Source organism: Dioscorea cayenensis, chromosome 2 (genome assembly GCF_009730915.1).
Source record: "Dioscorea cayenensis subsp. rotundata cultivar TDr96_F1 chromosome 2, TDr96_F1_v2_PseudoChromosome.rev07_lg8_w22 25.fasta, whole genome shotgun sequence".
NCBI classification, from domain to species: Eukaryota; Viridiplantae; Streptophyta; class Magnoliopsida; order Dioscoreales; family Dioscoreaceae; genus Dioscorea; species Dioscorea cayenensis.
Genome location: NC_052472.1, coordinates 12,770,091 through 12,786,189, shown reverse-complemented (window position 1 = coordinate 12,786,189; position 16,099 = coordinate 12,770,091). Strand labels below are relative to the sequence as shown.

Below are 16,099 nucleotides of genomic sequence, written 5' to 3'. Positions count from 1 at the left end.
ACGGAGGAACTAGCAATAGGGCAATGGGCGACTCCATGTCCTCCACCACAAGTGCTACAACTCATCACCGACTCTGACTTCGAGCTACTACCCATGAGCATGTATAGCTTCCGAGACAATACATCCACCTTCGCGGTAAGAGCATCATTAGCACTTACTTCATAAATTCTGGCCCATTTTTGTGGTGCACCTCTTGAGGCCCAATGAGACTCATTGCTTGCCATTGATTCAAGGAGTTGCTCGGCCTCATCGGGGTACTTGTTACTAAGAGATCCACCCGCTACGGCATCGATTAATTGACAAGTTGCATAATTCAGCCAGTTGTAGATGATCTGCACCCGCATCCAAGAAGCAAAGCCGTGATGGGGGAATCTTCAAAGGAGATATTTAAATCTTTCATAAGCTTCAAATAGAGTCTCCGATTCTCCTTGTTTGAAGGCTGAAATTTCTTGCCTTAGCTTTGCCGCTTTACTTGGAGGAAAATACCTTCCCATATGGTAAGGATGTGAGCTACCGATATGCCCCATCTCTCAAACTGAAAGGGAATAATCATAGCCGGATCGCATCATCAGTCACGCCCGTTTATCTTGAAGGTAGAACAGATTTGAAGGAAATGGGAAGGATGATCATGGGCATCTTTATTTGCAAGACCATTAGATTTGACTGAATTTTGGACCATGCCGATGGTGCTTGCCTTGATCTCAAAATTATTTGTCGCAATGGATGGCGCTTGCACACTAAATTTCGATGTTTATAGATTCTGTGTCCTCACTTTCGATGTTTCTTTCACTAGTGCTTTCACCCACTTTTCTAAGTCTTCGACGCAAGGTCCTCTTGTTTTCACTATCTTGTGCAACTAGATTTGATGGATTCACTCGTGTCATGCACAATACCTTGCAAAATCAATAAAGATAGAGAAAGTTAAGCTCAAAAAGAAATAAAACAAATGAAAAGAAGAAATGAAAGAAAACAAAAATGGTTAGAGAATAAGCTAGAAGTTTCCTAGAATCCCTTAAGTTCCCCAGCAACGGTGCAAAAAATTTGATTGTGTGCCCGCAAGTGTACGGGATCGTCAAGTAATACTCTGTGAGTGACACAGAGGTCGTAGTATTCCATGGGGCTAAGGAGCTCCTATTACTCCTCCATCACTTATTTTCTAACCTTAAAACTCCAACATGTTCTACTCTAGTACGTGCAATAACGTAATTAAGAATACAAGTATAGCAGTCTCACAACAAGCAAGGAAATCACAAGAGCAATAATGAAAAGAACATGCCTAGGGATGAGGATTCCCAAGAGGGATTCATTATGATGTATGGATGCATAAGAATAGATGACATGGGTGATTTAGGCCGACGGACCTCAATGATAGTTCAACCCCGATTTCTTGGTAGTCAAACCCTAATCCCATACAAATGATGACAAGGATTTCTCCTTAGTCATATTCCTATGATTGCATTAAGCACATGGAGATCGCGAAAAAAAGACGAACTTAACCTAAGTTCATCCTCATGGTTCGGAGGGGCAACCTACATCTAATTTCTCGGCAATGATGATAAGAATAGGCCTAGGGATGAGGATTCTCAAGAGGGGTTATCAAGATATAAGGATGCATGAAAATACATGGCACTGGTGATTTAGACCGACGGACCTCAACAATAATTCAACCCCAATTTCTCGGCCGCTAAACCCTAATCCTGTACAAATGATGACAAGGATCTCTCCTTAGTCATATTCCTACGATGCATTAAGTGAATGGAGATCACGCAACAAGGACATACTTAACCTAAGTTTATCCTCATGGTTCGGAGGGGCTACCTACACCTAATTTCTTGGCATGTTGGTCAACAAATACCCCTATTAGCTCATTAACGATCTAGTACACATGAGCAGGTCACGCCTACATGAACAACTCAAACAAGAACTAAGGATTTCTCCACATAATAGTTCTAGGCATGAAACACAATGAGCCAAATCATAAATCACACCAATGCATATCAAATATAAATGTAGCATCCAAAATACAAGATGAACCTCCCAAGGTTCACCTACTTCCGGCGGCCTTGGGGGTCTAGTGTGCCATCATACAAATAAGTATCTCAAACACAACAAAAGCAAGAAGTAAATGCATAAATGACACTCCCTAATTCGAATGATGAAGATGAGAGAAAATGCTGACCGAATGATGCTTCTTCTAGCCCTAGAGATGCCGAATGCTTCTCCTCCTTTGATGATGAGGCTTCCCCTTTAAGTTCAAGCTCTTGATCTTCCCAAGCTTCAAGACAAACTCTCCCAAAGAATGGTGTCTTTGTTTCTCCCCTTCCTCCAAGTGATGGCTGCCAAAAAATCTTCAAAAGTCCACCCTAGAGTCTCCAAGAAGTCCAGCCAAAAAGTCCCCAATATTTCTCCAAAAATCCCTCTATATACCACTCATCATACCCCCTTGATGGCCTCCATCCCGAGTGCTATACCACTCCCTATGGCCCCCATCCTGAGTGCTATACCACTCCCTATGGCCTCCATCCTGAGTGCTATACCACTCGCTATGGAGCTCAATATTGACACTATTTGGGGTAGGCAAACTCCATCAAGTAAATATCTTCTATTATAGCTACAGTGATTATCCCGGGCTCTATACCGGGCAGCATTGAGGCCGTATGCCATGATCCAAATCCTGACTTGAAACTCTCCAGATGCTACAGTGACATCTACAGTAATCCTGCTGCAGTGTCGGTGCTGCAGCACTCTCAACTACAGTACTTTGCTACATTGAATACCCTACATTACCGCGCCTGGTTTTCTTCTCTTTTTCACCCGAATCATATCCTCGTGTCATCCATGGTGTTCCCATGCCCTACAAAGCAAATAACACATGATTAAGCACAAAACGGGCATCAATTCTAATGAAAATACATGCTAGAGGTAACAAATACATACACACAAATACATACATTTAGACACTTATCATATCTCCCCTTTTAGCTCAATGATGATCTAGTACACATGAGTAGGTCACGTCTATGTATACAACTCAAATAAGAACTAAGGATTTCTCCATATTATAGTTCTAGGCATGAAACAAAATGAGCTAAACCACAAATCACACTAATGCATTCCAAATAAAAGTGAAGCATCCAAAATACATTATGAAACCACCAAGGTTCACCAACATCCGGTGGCCTTGTGGGTCTAGTGTGCCATCATACAAATAAATGTCTCAAACACAACAAAAGGAAGAATTAAATACATAAATGGCACTCCCTAGTCCGAATGATGAAGAGGATGGAGAATGGCGGCCGAATGACGCTTCTTCTAGCCCTAAAGGTGCTGAATGCTTCTCTTTCCTTGATGATGAAGCTTTCCCTTGAAGTTCAAGCCCTTGATCTTCCCAAGCTTCAAGCCAAATCTCCCAAGAATATGATGTCTTCGTTTCTCTCCTTCCTCCCAAGTGGTGGCTGCCAAGAACCCTCTCAGTCTCTCCCAAAAAGTCCTCCAAAAAGTCCCCCCTTTCTTCCCTCAAGAACACCCTTTTTATCCCTCATCATTACTCCAAGATCCATCAATCTCGAGGTGGTATACTGTCTCAATGAAGACCTCATTGAGCTCCTCATTGACACTATTCAGGGCAAGAAAACTCTTTATATGCACTCCAAATACTATCCATACTGGCTCTATGAGCACCTCATTGAGCCAGTATGCCTTCAATCAATTAACCTCCTTTGTGTTACAGTGATCATCCCGGGCTTTATACCGGGCAGCATTGTGGCCGTATGCTATGATTCAAATTCTGTCTTGAAAACTCTCCAAGTGCTACAGTGGAAGCTACAGTGATTTTACTATAGTACCGATGCTACATTACCACTGCTACAGCACTTCATCTATAGTTTTTCTACAAGGAATACGTTGCAGTACTGTGACCTGGTTTTCTCCTCCTTTTCGCCCAAATTATATCTTCGTGTCCTCCATGGCGTTCCCGTGCCCTACAAAGCAAATAATACACGATTAAACACAAAACGGGCATCAAGTCTAGTAAAAATACATGCTAGAAGCAACAAATACATATACAGAAATATATACATTTAGACACTTATCACACTTCCACAAAAGATCCTTGAATCACTGCGATATCTCAAACAAAGACTCAAGCTTCATCTGAACAAATAATGATATCTTAGTGTGAAGCTTTGCTGATTTTCCCGGAGGAAAGTATCTTATAAGAAAAGCTTTGACCATCTCATTCCTTGTCATGATGGATGCTCGTGGTAAAGAGTATAGCCACTGCTTTCCTCTTCCTTAAGAAAGAATGGGAAAGCTCTCAATCATATAGCATCATCCGTAACATCGTTAATCTTCAATATATCACAAACTTCCAAAAAGTTCTCAATATGATTGTTTGGGTAATCATCGACCAAACCATTGAACTGCACTAACGATTGACTCATTTGGATGAATGCCGACTTAAGCTCAAAATTTGGAGCTGTGATCAGGGTTGCACAATCTCAATTGTGTGCCCAAAACTGAAGGTCCAGCATAGTCATAAAGTGTTCTCTGTTGTTCATTCTTTTCTTACATGTTGTTAGATCCTTCAAATTCCACTTCAGCTAGATTTGACAGTTCTTACATAGGTTCTTTACCCTTTCTTCTGAGTATATGTTCAAGTTCAAGATCACCTTCAATTAATATCAAAGTGTTCCCTCGGGTCATAACCTGGAGTTGCACCAAAAAAAAGAAAACAAAATTATAATGATGATAGAATAAGAATATATGAAATAAAATGAATGATGAATAGCTAAAATAGCAAAGTGCAAAGTATCTCTAAATGCCTACTCCCCAGCAACGGCGCCAAAAACTTGATAATGCCCCTTACGTGTGACCTGCAAGTGTACGGGTTTGTCAATGTAATAAATCCCAAGTGAGTGGGTATCGTATCCACAGGGAGTAGGTGATAAAAATACCAAGATTGCTATCTTACTAAGCAAAGATAGAATAATGATTTTTTTGATAAATGTAATGAACGCAAGAATAAAAGAAACAAGAAAGAGAGAAGCACAGATAGATGAGAGGTAAGGCAATTGATAGAAGAAGGGCACTCAGATATTGTTCCACCTAAGACACTTGCGTCAAGTGAAAAATCGACTATTGTATTTCCTAACTGACACTTAATGAGTCGAGGAAATCCTTAAACACACGGTACCAAACCTAAGGTCAACCGTGACTAACTCTACATTATGTCCCGCACGGAGAAATCGATCACTTTCAACACCTCACACTATGTAGAGTTGCAAGATACTCTAGGGATTCCAAGTGATAAACCCTATTCCATTGTATAGATCTAAACCTTTGATCCAGGCGAAAGATCCCTAGTTGCAATTAAGCCCTAGGTGCTAAAGTCACTTCAACGCTTCACTCCGTTGCCTTTGCATCTAAGCCCCAGCGGAGGTCATCCCTTAGCCCATTCACTCTACTATGACCGCAAAGAACTCTTGGAATACGGAGGTAGAATAAATTACATCGGACGGGGAAAGGGGACGTTCCGCTACCTCTCGACTCACCCCCTCGACCCTCTCCAAACTTGCAATGTCTAACCCTCATGGTGTGTCACTCACTCACAAAGGTTACCAATGTAGACTCTCAATCCTAATGTCACTCTAAGGGAGAAATCATGCAACAAGCATTCAAGATTAAACTCAATTAAAGACATCAATTATGGAAAACATAACAGAAGATTAATGAAACAAATACATCCTAGGGTTCACAAATCCAAGTACCCACTAGGGGTTTGGCTCTCCATGGAGCTAGTTACAATCAACAATGAAATCGAATGTAAAAACAAGTAATCCATAGAAAACCCCCTCGGTATTCATGTCGATGGTCTTGTAGAGTAGCCTATTCTCCTCCAAAGGTCTCCTTGTTCGGCCAAGGGCACACCTCGCCGGATCGGTGCTGATGAAAGCTCCCCCAATAACCTTCTTCCAAGTGGAGATCAGTGTCGAATCCATAGACTCACTCCAAATACTTTCCAAAATCCCCTCAAAATCCTAGCCGACGGCCTCCCAAAAGATAGGGAAAAGTTGGAGAGAAGGATAAAAGATGGACCCCAAAATTGGGCCGAATCGCGGCTTAAATAGGGTTGGAATTGGGCATCCACATGCCCCTGTGGATTCTCGTCACGGGCCTGTGGAATTTTCACACGGTCGTAGGGAGTTTCCATACGCCCGTGTGGATTCTCTAGAAATTTGATTTTCAGCTGGTTGTGAAGAGTAACTGCTACATTGGATTGCTACAGTAACCTGCTATGGTACTCCGCCAAAATACTCCTAATTCCACGCTTCTCATCAAGCCAACATAAACGGGCACACGTTTATGCTGTAGATCACGTCGTTTCTTCAATAAACGGGTTCATTGGTGAAGATCTTGATATCATTGCACAAGTTGGGATACGCAAATGTGACTGCCTTTGTGCCCTTTCAAGTTATTGTAATGGCTTGAATACATGGAGGTTGGCATACATTGACGTATCTTAGAGCCCCACTTGTGTCTTCACATTTGTTGCTTCCAACATTCCACCAAATAGAGTGTTCACGATCTACTTTTGCCTTCTTTTTTTAATACTTAACTTCATAACCCTACATGCGCAAAGGAACACAGATACTCATGTATTAGCGCTTAAACCTGATAGAAGTAATGCTCATCGTAAAGAAAGAATACTTCGCATTCTTAACACACAAGCACTTATTAGTGACTCTAAGAAGCGGAAGAGAATTGATTTCTACCGCTACCTAAGTGTGTGAGAAAGAAGTTTTTGAACCAGAGGTAGTAATTATGGAAGATAAATCCACAAAGGATAGTGTTGAGCAAAGTGAGAATGAGCAAGTCAAGGAGCAAAGCAAGATTCCTAGTTTCCAACCTAAGCTACCTTATCTAGCTAAGGTAAAGAAAGATCAACAAGATAAGCAATTTAAGAAATTCCAAGAAATATTCAAGACCCTACACATCAATGTACCATTTATTGAGGCTCTTGCTCAAATGCCTCACTATGCTATGTTCCTCAAAGAATGGTTGATGAACAAGAGGAAGATAAAAGAGCTATCCATTGTTACTTTGAGCGAGGAATATTCCACCATCATCTCAAATAGGATCCCCAAGAAGGAGAAAGATCTGGGAGAATTTATCATCCCAAGTACTATTGAGGGAATGCTTGATGAGAAAGCATTTGCCGATCTTGGAGAAAGTATCAACTTGATGACTTATAAAATTTTTCAAAAGTTGGGGCTTGGTGAGCTTAAGCCGACAAGGATGACTCTTCAACTTGCCAATTGTTATGTTCATCATCCTATGGGTGTTGTTGAAGATGTGCTAGTGAAGATGGACTGATTTATTTTTCTGGTGGATTTTGTTATTTTGGATTTGGATGACAAGGCCGAGGTTCCTTTAATTTTGGGGCTACCATTTTTGGCAACATAATAAGCATTAATTGATGTCATGGATGGTCGAATGGTTTTAAGAGTAGGTGATGAAGAAGTGGTATCGAAGTTGTGAGATGCAATGCATCATTGTGTGGATTCTGATGACACGTTTTATGCTATTCATGTAACTGATGACTATGTCTTTGAATTTGTGTAGGATATGTGGATAAAGCATAATTTATCTGAATTGCTTGATGAGGAAGAACCACTGGATGACTTGGAGGACGAAAATCACCACCAAGTTAGCATTGGAGCATTTGAGGAAGAGCATAAGTTGATTGATCATAATCCCCATCGAGACAGAAAAATGGTGGAAGCAATATACAACAACTACAAAGAAGAATAGTCCACCGAACTCTCCCAAGGCTTACGATTTAGCTTCGATCTTAAATGAAGGTGAAATCTATTTGATTGGAACATTAACACCTTATTCCTTTGTGTAGCCTACAGGAAATTGGGAGGAAATTCCATTCCATGACCCCCCTTAAGCGATGTAAGATACGTCAAGCTCATGATGTTAAATAAGCGCTTCTTTGGTAGCAACCCAAGCATCTTTCTTTTTGTTTTTTGAGTTTTCTCTTGTCATTGTGTTTTCTTTTGTTTCTATTTTTTGCTTAGCCGTTCGTTGCTTTTTGACTCAATATTTTATTAAAGATGGGTATTTTGGGCTTCCCAAGTGTTTGTGTGTTTGATCCAGAGCTTTATTTTTGAGGTCAGTTGTGCCATGTTGCAACTGCCCTGTTTTTCCCAAGTCAGCACGGTCATGCTAGTGGTCGTGTATTTTGCTGGAGTTACAAAAATTTTAATTTCAGGGGTAAGTATGGGTGTGCATGCGCCCATACTAGTGACCATTCTTGCATTTGCATGGTTTGGCCATCGCCTTGTAGGGTAGTGCTTGGTTTTTTTGGGTTTCAAATATTTTCCTTGTAAAAAGCACGCCCTAAGCACGGTCTTAAGCATGATCGTGTTCTTTTATGGCATATTTTCTTTTTAGGGATTCAACACGGTCATAAGCATGACCGTGCTGATTTGGGGGTGCTCAGAGGTGATCATTTCACTTCCATTTTTGTCTTTTTATTTCAAGTCACGGGAGTGCATGAGGACTTTTGCTTCCTCCTCTTGAGTTTTCCACTTGCATTCCTAGATTGATCTTGTGCTTTTGCTAAGTTTTTTAACAGATTTCTTCACAGCATTCCCTCGCATTATTACTTTCTCTTCTTTGAGCATCAGGTACATATCCTTCAACATTTTAGACCTCAATTTTGTGATAATGGCATGTAAAATCTCTTGTATGTTGTGTTCTTCATACTTTGCATGCCATGAAATGCTTCAATCGTGTTGTTGTCTAGAAAATCTTTTATTTTTCAACTAATATTTTGTTTGGGAAAAAAGCTTAGCATGAGCATGCTTCACATCAAGCACGATCATACTCAGCTATGCCCTACTTTATTTCCAGGTAAGCACATTTGTGCTTGAGTCGCAAGCACGAGCGTGCTCTTTCCTAGTTAGTACATACTTGCTGTTTATTTAGCATAACAATGTTGACCCTATTTCTCCTGAATTTTCACATGTTACAAATTTTTTTATGTAGGATCATGACGAGGAAGAAGACATTGATATTAGGGCCTACGCCCAAGAGCGTGAGAGGAGAGAGTAGCTCCAAGGCTACACTTTCAGGGCCTATGTTTGGTGCACCAATCCATTAGCTACAATACAATTGGTTATGCACCAAGCTGATCGGATAGTCCCATGAGATTAAATGGCAAGTACTACATGATGTGGGACTCGACGATGAGGTCTAGGGATTACTAAAAGATTGAGTCTGGTGTCAGTCTTCAACGTCATCGACACCACATACAGAGAGCTGACATTAGAGTTCCTGGTGACATTTGAGCTTGAACGGGGGATAATTAGTTTCCACAAAGCTAGCACTATCTAGTTTTAGGCATTTGGCACGATGCATTACCTGAGACTGGCCTAGTTTTCAGTCTATCTAGGACTTTATGATGAGGGGAGTCTATTGAGTCTTGACAGCACCATTTGAGCACCTCTCTTGGGTACGATCCTCACCAATTGAAGGCTACCATCCTTTGATCCCCCATCCTCAAGTATAACCATTTCGTTTTAAGCCACTCTTTGGCATGGCAGGGAGATAGCACCAGAGTTGTGAGCAGGCGTGATTTTGACTACTTGCTCAGCATGGTCGATGGGTTTTACTTACACTTAGGGTACGAGATCATTCTTGCGATGCATCATTAGGCAATTGACACTGGGGTGGGAATCATATTCATCGGCCCTTACATCTCCCAACTCATTCGGATTATGTGACTTTGAGCGGCATCAGTGGTATGAGGATTGAAGACGGTAGTGCCCTGCTCGATACACTCCGGGCGATGAGGATGGCTTAGGCTATTCGTACTGCACACGGGACACATTACCATGGTATTGACACCCTTGTTTCTCCTGCCGAGCTAGTGACTCCTTCGTTACCCCATACTCCTTGCTCCCCTTCTACACCACTGACTAGACCCTCCACTAGCCACATCGTACCATCGATGAGTTCCCTACTCTTTTGGCTTTGGCAGGTCGGAGTGTTCTACGGATGGCCACACATATTGGTCTACAGTTGTCTCCTCCCCTATCTTCTCCAGCCCCCTCCTGAGTTTATCTCGGGTCGATACTACTGACCTTGAGTCCGAGGCATCTGAGGCCTCTGACTTCGATGATGAAGATGACTCTGGGAGCAAGGCTCGATCTGAGCAAAGTGATGAGCCCACTGCTGATGCCGTTGCTGAGTCTTAGTTTAGTTCAGATAACCCTGAGGCTAATAAGTCTAAGTCTTATTGAGAAGCATCTGATAGTTCATCTTTTATTTTAGTTTTATTTTCTGTTGGATATTGTATTTCTATTTTTATTTGGACTTGTACTTTATTTTATACAGTTAGCAAGGGGAGTTCCCTACTAAACTATTTATCTTACTATTTTAGTCTTTTATTTCAGTCTTTCTTGCTTTACAAGATGTATGCCATATTTGGATTGAGTGTGCTGTTGACGTTGAGAGCGGCATCATCTCTCTTCATGTCTAGGGAAGCCTTAATAACTCTGGTCAATTTTCTTTATTGTCTTCTTTTATTTGGTGTATGCTTTGCATGTTGTACATTGAGGACAATGTAATGTTTAAGTGTGGGGGAGGGTTATCTTTGTATTTATGGTGATGATGCATGACTTAGGATGATCTATGACTTGTTATTAGGGATTCACATGACTAAGGGTGACATTAAAGCTATTATACTTTGTTGTTTTAATGGTTATCTCACCATTGCTTCAGAAACCCTTTTTCAGTTCATTCATTACCCTAGCTATGGAATTCTTGTATCATAGGAAGGATTTGTTCTTATAGACTATTAGAGTTAAATGAAAGAGTTAGATGTTTGTTTTTTCAGTTATGAAAAAGTTGGATTCAATTAAATGCCCCACCAATGTTTTGTTTCTAATTGGGTAAAAGATGGTAGAAAGAGCTATCTCCTTGTGAAATGTGAAAGCCACACTTGAGTAGTTGGATCTTGGGCTTAACCATTGTTCACTTGATGATCTATCGAGGGAAAGGGCTACCTCTAGGGAGAATGAAGCTACTAACCACCTAGTTTTAGTCGAAATAATGTCTTTTGAGCTAGTTTTCTTTGGCAAGGAACATGGGCACATACCTAGGGTAAATGCACACACACACAAAGGAAGTATGGAGTTTGGGTAAGTCTTTTGCTTAAGAAATAAACTATTTAAGCTCAAGTCTCTAATGTCCCCTTGTTGTCTGTGAATTCCCTATCTTTTATGAGATTCGAGGTCATGTACTCTTCTTATTTTCTTGGCAATTAAGTGTTTTTGTTTGAGGACAAGCAAAGGTTTAAGTGTGGGGGTATTTGATGAGTGCATTTTATATAGCTATTTCTTATACCCTAATGTTTCACTTCTCCTGTTACCAAGTTTTTGTCATAAACCAATGCTATTTGAGGTATGTTTGCTAATCTATGCAGATAATTAGGATTCATATTAAAAGGAATGATTAGAGATAAATTTCGATGCAAAACTGTGTTGGAATATAAGTTTTAGGACAAGCAGGGTCATAAGCACACCTACTTGCATTGTAATCCACATTAGCTTCTTTCCTTTATACTCGGCCTCACAACCCTACCCGCATAAAAGTAACATAAAAACACACATATTAGTGTAAAAACCCAAGAAAAGTAATGCTCAACATAAGGAATGAACGCTTCTCATTCATATCGCACAAGCACTTATCAACAAGGGATACACAAGCAAGTGAAGAAGGCATCTCCCCAACATTTGATAACCAATTCTATCTTCACATGTGATGTAGGGTGATGCACCCCTTGCGTGTGTGTACCTCAAGTGCAAGGGTTGTCGAAGTAATAAAGTACCCTGGTGAGTGGGCAGTTGTATCGACAGGGAATAGTGCTCGAAAGTAAATAGTAATGCTATTTAGCTAGAGTGAAAGCCAAGTCATGAGTGAGTGAACAATATCAATGCAAATAAGAGTTAAGAGAAGAAAGGAAAGCGCAATAGGGATAAGGGGAGGTATCGATAAAAAGATGGAGTACCCGGACATTGCTCACAATAGGACTATTGTTTAAAGTATAAGACTAATTATTATGACTCCTAATAAATGTTTAATGAGTCATGAAAATCCAAATACACACTGTCCCAAACCTAAGGTCAACTATGATTAACCCATATACTATGCTCCTGCGGAAAGACATGCTCTCAATGCCTCAAACTGTGTAAAGCTGCTTAAAGCTCTAGAGACTGCAAGTGATAAGCCCTATTACCTAATACTGATCTAACCCCTTGGTCCTAGTCACGATTACTTCAACCCTTTACTCTGTTGCTTGTGCAACTAAGCCTAATGGAGTTTGTCTCTTAGTACTTCACTCTATCATGACTATAAATAACTCTTGGAATGTCGAGGTAGGATAAACCACATCAAAAGGGAAAGGGGGTGTTCCGTTACCTCTCAACTCACCCTCTCGACCCTCTCCAACCTTGCTTTGTCTAATCCTAATAAAGTTTCACTCTATCATAAGGATTACTGACATGTCCGAATATGCATGTGTGTACCGCAAGTGCATGGGTGTCAAAGTAATAATTACCCCGGTGAGTGGGTAGTTGAATCCACAGGGAACAGGGTTACTAGTACTAACTTCTTCTCTACTATCTAACCTAATTGATAAGTGCTACTGTGATAAGAATGCGAAGTGTTCTTTTGTTATGATGAGCATTACTTTTATCAGGTTTTAGTGCTAATACTTGTGCATTTGTGTTACTTTCATGCATATAGGGTTGTGAAGTTGAATGTTAAAGATAGAACCCAATGTAGATCGTGAACGCACTATTTAGAGGAAATTTTGAGAAGGGTCTAATGCGAAGAAATAAGTTAGGCTCAAGATGCGAGAATGTGTGCCAACCTCCATGTATTCAAGCTAGCACAATGGTTTGGAGGGGCACAAAGGCAATCGCATTCGAGTATCCCGGCTTGTGCAATGATAGCAAGATCTTCAATAATGAGGCTAGTTATTGAAAAAAGCAAAGCCATCTAAGACGTAAATGTGTGCCCATTAATGTTACCTCAATGAAAACATGGATTCGAGAGTGTTTCAGGCCGGTATTGTAGCAGAGTACTGTAGCAAACTATTGTAGTAGGTACTGTTCACTGTTGCCCAAAAAATAGAATTCCAAAGAATCCACATTGGTGTGTGGAAATTATCCACGCCCGTGTGGAAATTCCCCAGGCCCGTGTGGCAAATCCATAGGGGCTTGTGGATGCCCGATTCTAGCCCTATTTTAGCTGTGATTCAGCCCCGATTTCAGCATTCTTTTCTCCATTCTTTCCCAACTTTGAGAGGAAGCTGCTGCTAGTGTTTAGAGAGGTATTGGCAGGGTTTTTAGAGAGGTTTTTTGGCTTCGACATCGCGCTCCACATGGAAGAATGTTATTGGGAGAGCTTTCATTGGCACCGATCCGGCGAGGTGTGCCCTAGACCGGACAAGTGAACCTTTGGAGGAGACGAGGCTTCTCCACAGGACCATCATCATGACTATCGAGGGGGTTTCTATGGATTACTTGTTTTTACATTTGATTTCATTGTTGATTGTAACTAGCTCCATGGAGAGCTAAACCGCCTAATGGGTACTTGGATTTGTGAACCCAAGAATGTATTTGTTTCATTAAACCTTCTATTATGATTTTATTAATTGATGTTTTATTTGAGTTCCAATCTTGAATGCTTGATTGATTGAATCCTCCTTTAGAGTGACACTAGGATTGAGAGTTCATATTGGTAACCCTTGTGAGTGAGTGGCACACCACGAGGGTTAGACAAAGCTAGATTGGAGAGGGTCGAGAGGGTGAGTTAAGAGGTATTGGAGCGTCCCCTTTCCCCTCCGATGTGATTTATCCTACCTCCAATTCTTTGAGTTCTTTACAGTCATAGTAGAGTGAATGGGCTAATGGATGACCTTCCACTGGGGTTAAGTTGTAGAGGCAACGGAGTGAAGCATTGAAGTGATTTTAGCACCTAGGGCTTAATTGTGACTAGGGATCTCTCACCTGGACCAAACGGTTATGTCTATATCTAAGAAGAGGGTTTAACACTTAGAATCCCTAGAACTCCATGTGATTCTATCAGAGTGCGAGGTGTTGAGATTGTTCGATTTCTCCTCCAGGACATGGTATAGAGTTAGTCATGGTTGACCTTAGATTTGGGACCATGCATTGAAGGATTTTCACGACTCATTAATACATTAGTTAGGAGGCATAAGAGTCGGTTTTACACTTACAATGATTGTCCTAGGTGGAACAATATCCGAGTACCCCATTTATATCGATTGCCTTATCTCTCACTTACTTGTGTTTTTTTTCTTGCTTCTTTTATTCTTGTTTACATTACATCTTGTCAACACAATCATTATTCATCTTCACTTGGTTAAGAAACAATTAAAGTATTTTTACTCCCTACTCTCTGTGGATACGATACCCACTCACCTGGGATTTTATTACTCGATAAACCCGTAAACTTGTGGGACATACACAAGGGGCGCTGTCAAGATTTTGGTGCAGTTGCTGGGGAATAGGCGTTTAGAGATAAAGAGGAAAGTAAAATCAACAAGTAAGAGAGCACGAGTAAAGGAGGAAAGTAATGCAATCGATAAAGATGGGGTACTCGGATAATGCTCTGCCTAGGACGATCGTTTCAAGTGTAAGAACCTTCTATTATGCTTCCTAATCAATGCAATGATAAGTCGTGGAAATCCTTAAATAACATAGTCCCAAATCTAAGGTCAACTATTCCTAACTCTATGCATGTCCCGGAGGAGAAATCGAACAATCTCAACAACTCGCACTCGCATAGAGTTGCAATAAGCTCTAGGGATTCCAAGTGATAAATCGCATTGAGGACAATGTACAATTTAAGTGTGGGGGGGGGGAGTTTCATAGTGCACACATCATTTCTATTGTTCTTGATTGATATATGCTCACATAGCCAATGGCGGTTCACCCTAGTTGCAATGATTGTATTCTTAAGTTTAGGAAAATTGTTAACATTGAATGTTTTCATGCTCTAGTTCTTGCTTGAATTTTTAGGAATTTTTGCCCGATTTACACTTAGTGCACTACTCACTCTTTGAACTCTATTGGAAACTTATGTTCGATGTTAAAGGGACTAGTTAGGTTTATTTTCTTGTGCTAAATTAAAAAAAAAAGAAAAAAAAAAGAAAAGAAAGAACAAAATAGTTTTATTGTTTAGTTGTGCTATTGAGTGGAATGAGCTACCACCTATGAAGTATGAAGCTACTCTCATAAGTCGGATACTAGTTATGCCCTAATGAGAGAAAGAGCTATCTCATGGGATGAGTGAAAGCTACCACCTCGGTAGAAAGAGCTACCACCTCGAAAGTGTGAAAGCCACCTTAGCGGCCGCTTGGGAAAGGGCTACCTTAGAGGATGTGTGAAGCTACTACCGTTTTTGAAATGTTCGTTGTTTTCTTGTTGTAGATAAATAAGTCCCTTATACTTAGAGCTTTGAGGAGTATACTTTGGGTTGACTTGAGTGAGTTCACACACTTACACGATTTCGGGTTTGTTGTCCTTTTTTATTCAAGTTTTTAGCTAGAGCATTGATTTTTCGTAATTAGTGTTGAAATTTCCATTTCTTGTAGAATGCTCTCTTTGTATACTTTGGTGAACCTAAGGCCAAGCCCTTCAAATATTTCCTTCATCCATGCGCATAACATTTTAATTTTTGCTTGAGGACAAGCAAAAGCTTAAGTGTGGGGGAGTTTGATAAGTGCTTGTGCGATATGAATGCGAAGCATTATTTCCTTATGTTGAGCATTACTTTCCTTGGGTTTTACACTAATATGTGTGTTTTTATGTTACTTTCGTGCATGTAGGGTTGTGAAACCAATTATGAAGGAAAAAAGCCAATGTGGATCACAATGCCCCGATTTTGGACGAAATCTTGCTAAAGTTCAAACGTGAAGATATAAATCGGGTGCGAGATGCTAGAGTGTGTGCCAACCTCCCCGTATTTGAGTTTACACAACCATTTGGAGCGGCAC

General features: G+C 40.6%; 1 protein-coding gene and 1 non-coding gene across 2 annotated transcripts; both read left to right on the top strand.

The window, feature by feature from the left end:
- Window positions 1-354: 354 nt before the first annotated feature.
- On the top strand, window positions 355-461 carry LOC120281740. The gene has a single exon (XR_005542777.1). It is a non-coding gene; the product is annotated as a small nucleolar RNA R71 (small nucleolar RNA).
- Window positions 462-6,822: 6,361 nt separating this feature from the next.
- On the top strand, window positions 6,823-7,374 carry LOC120272658. The gene has a single exon (XM_039279540.1). The coding sequence runs from the start codon at window positions 6,823-6,825 to the stop codon at window positions 7,372-7,374; it is 552 nt and encodes a 183-aa protein (XP_039135474.1).
- Window positions 7,375-16,099: the final 8,725 nt, after the last annotated feature.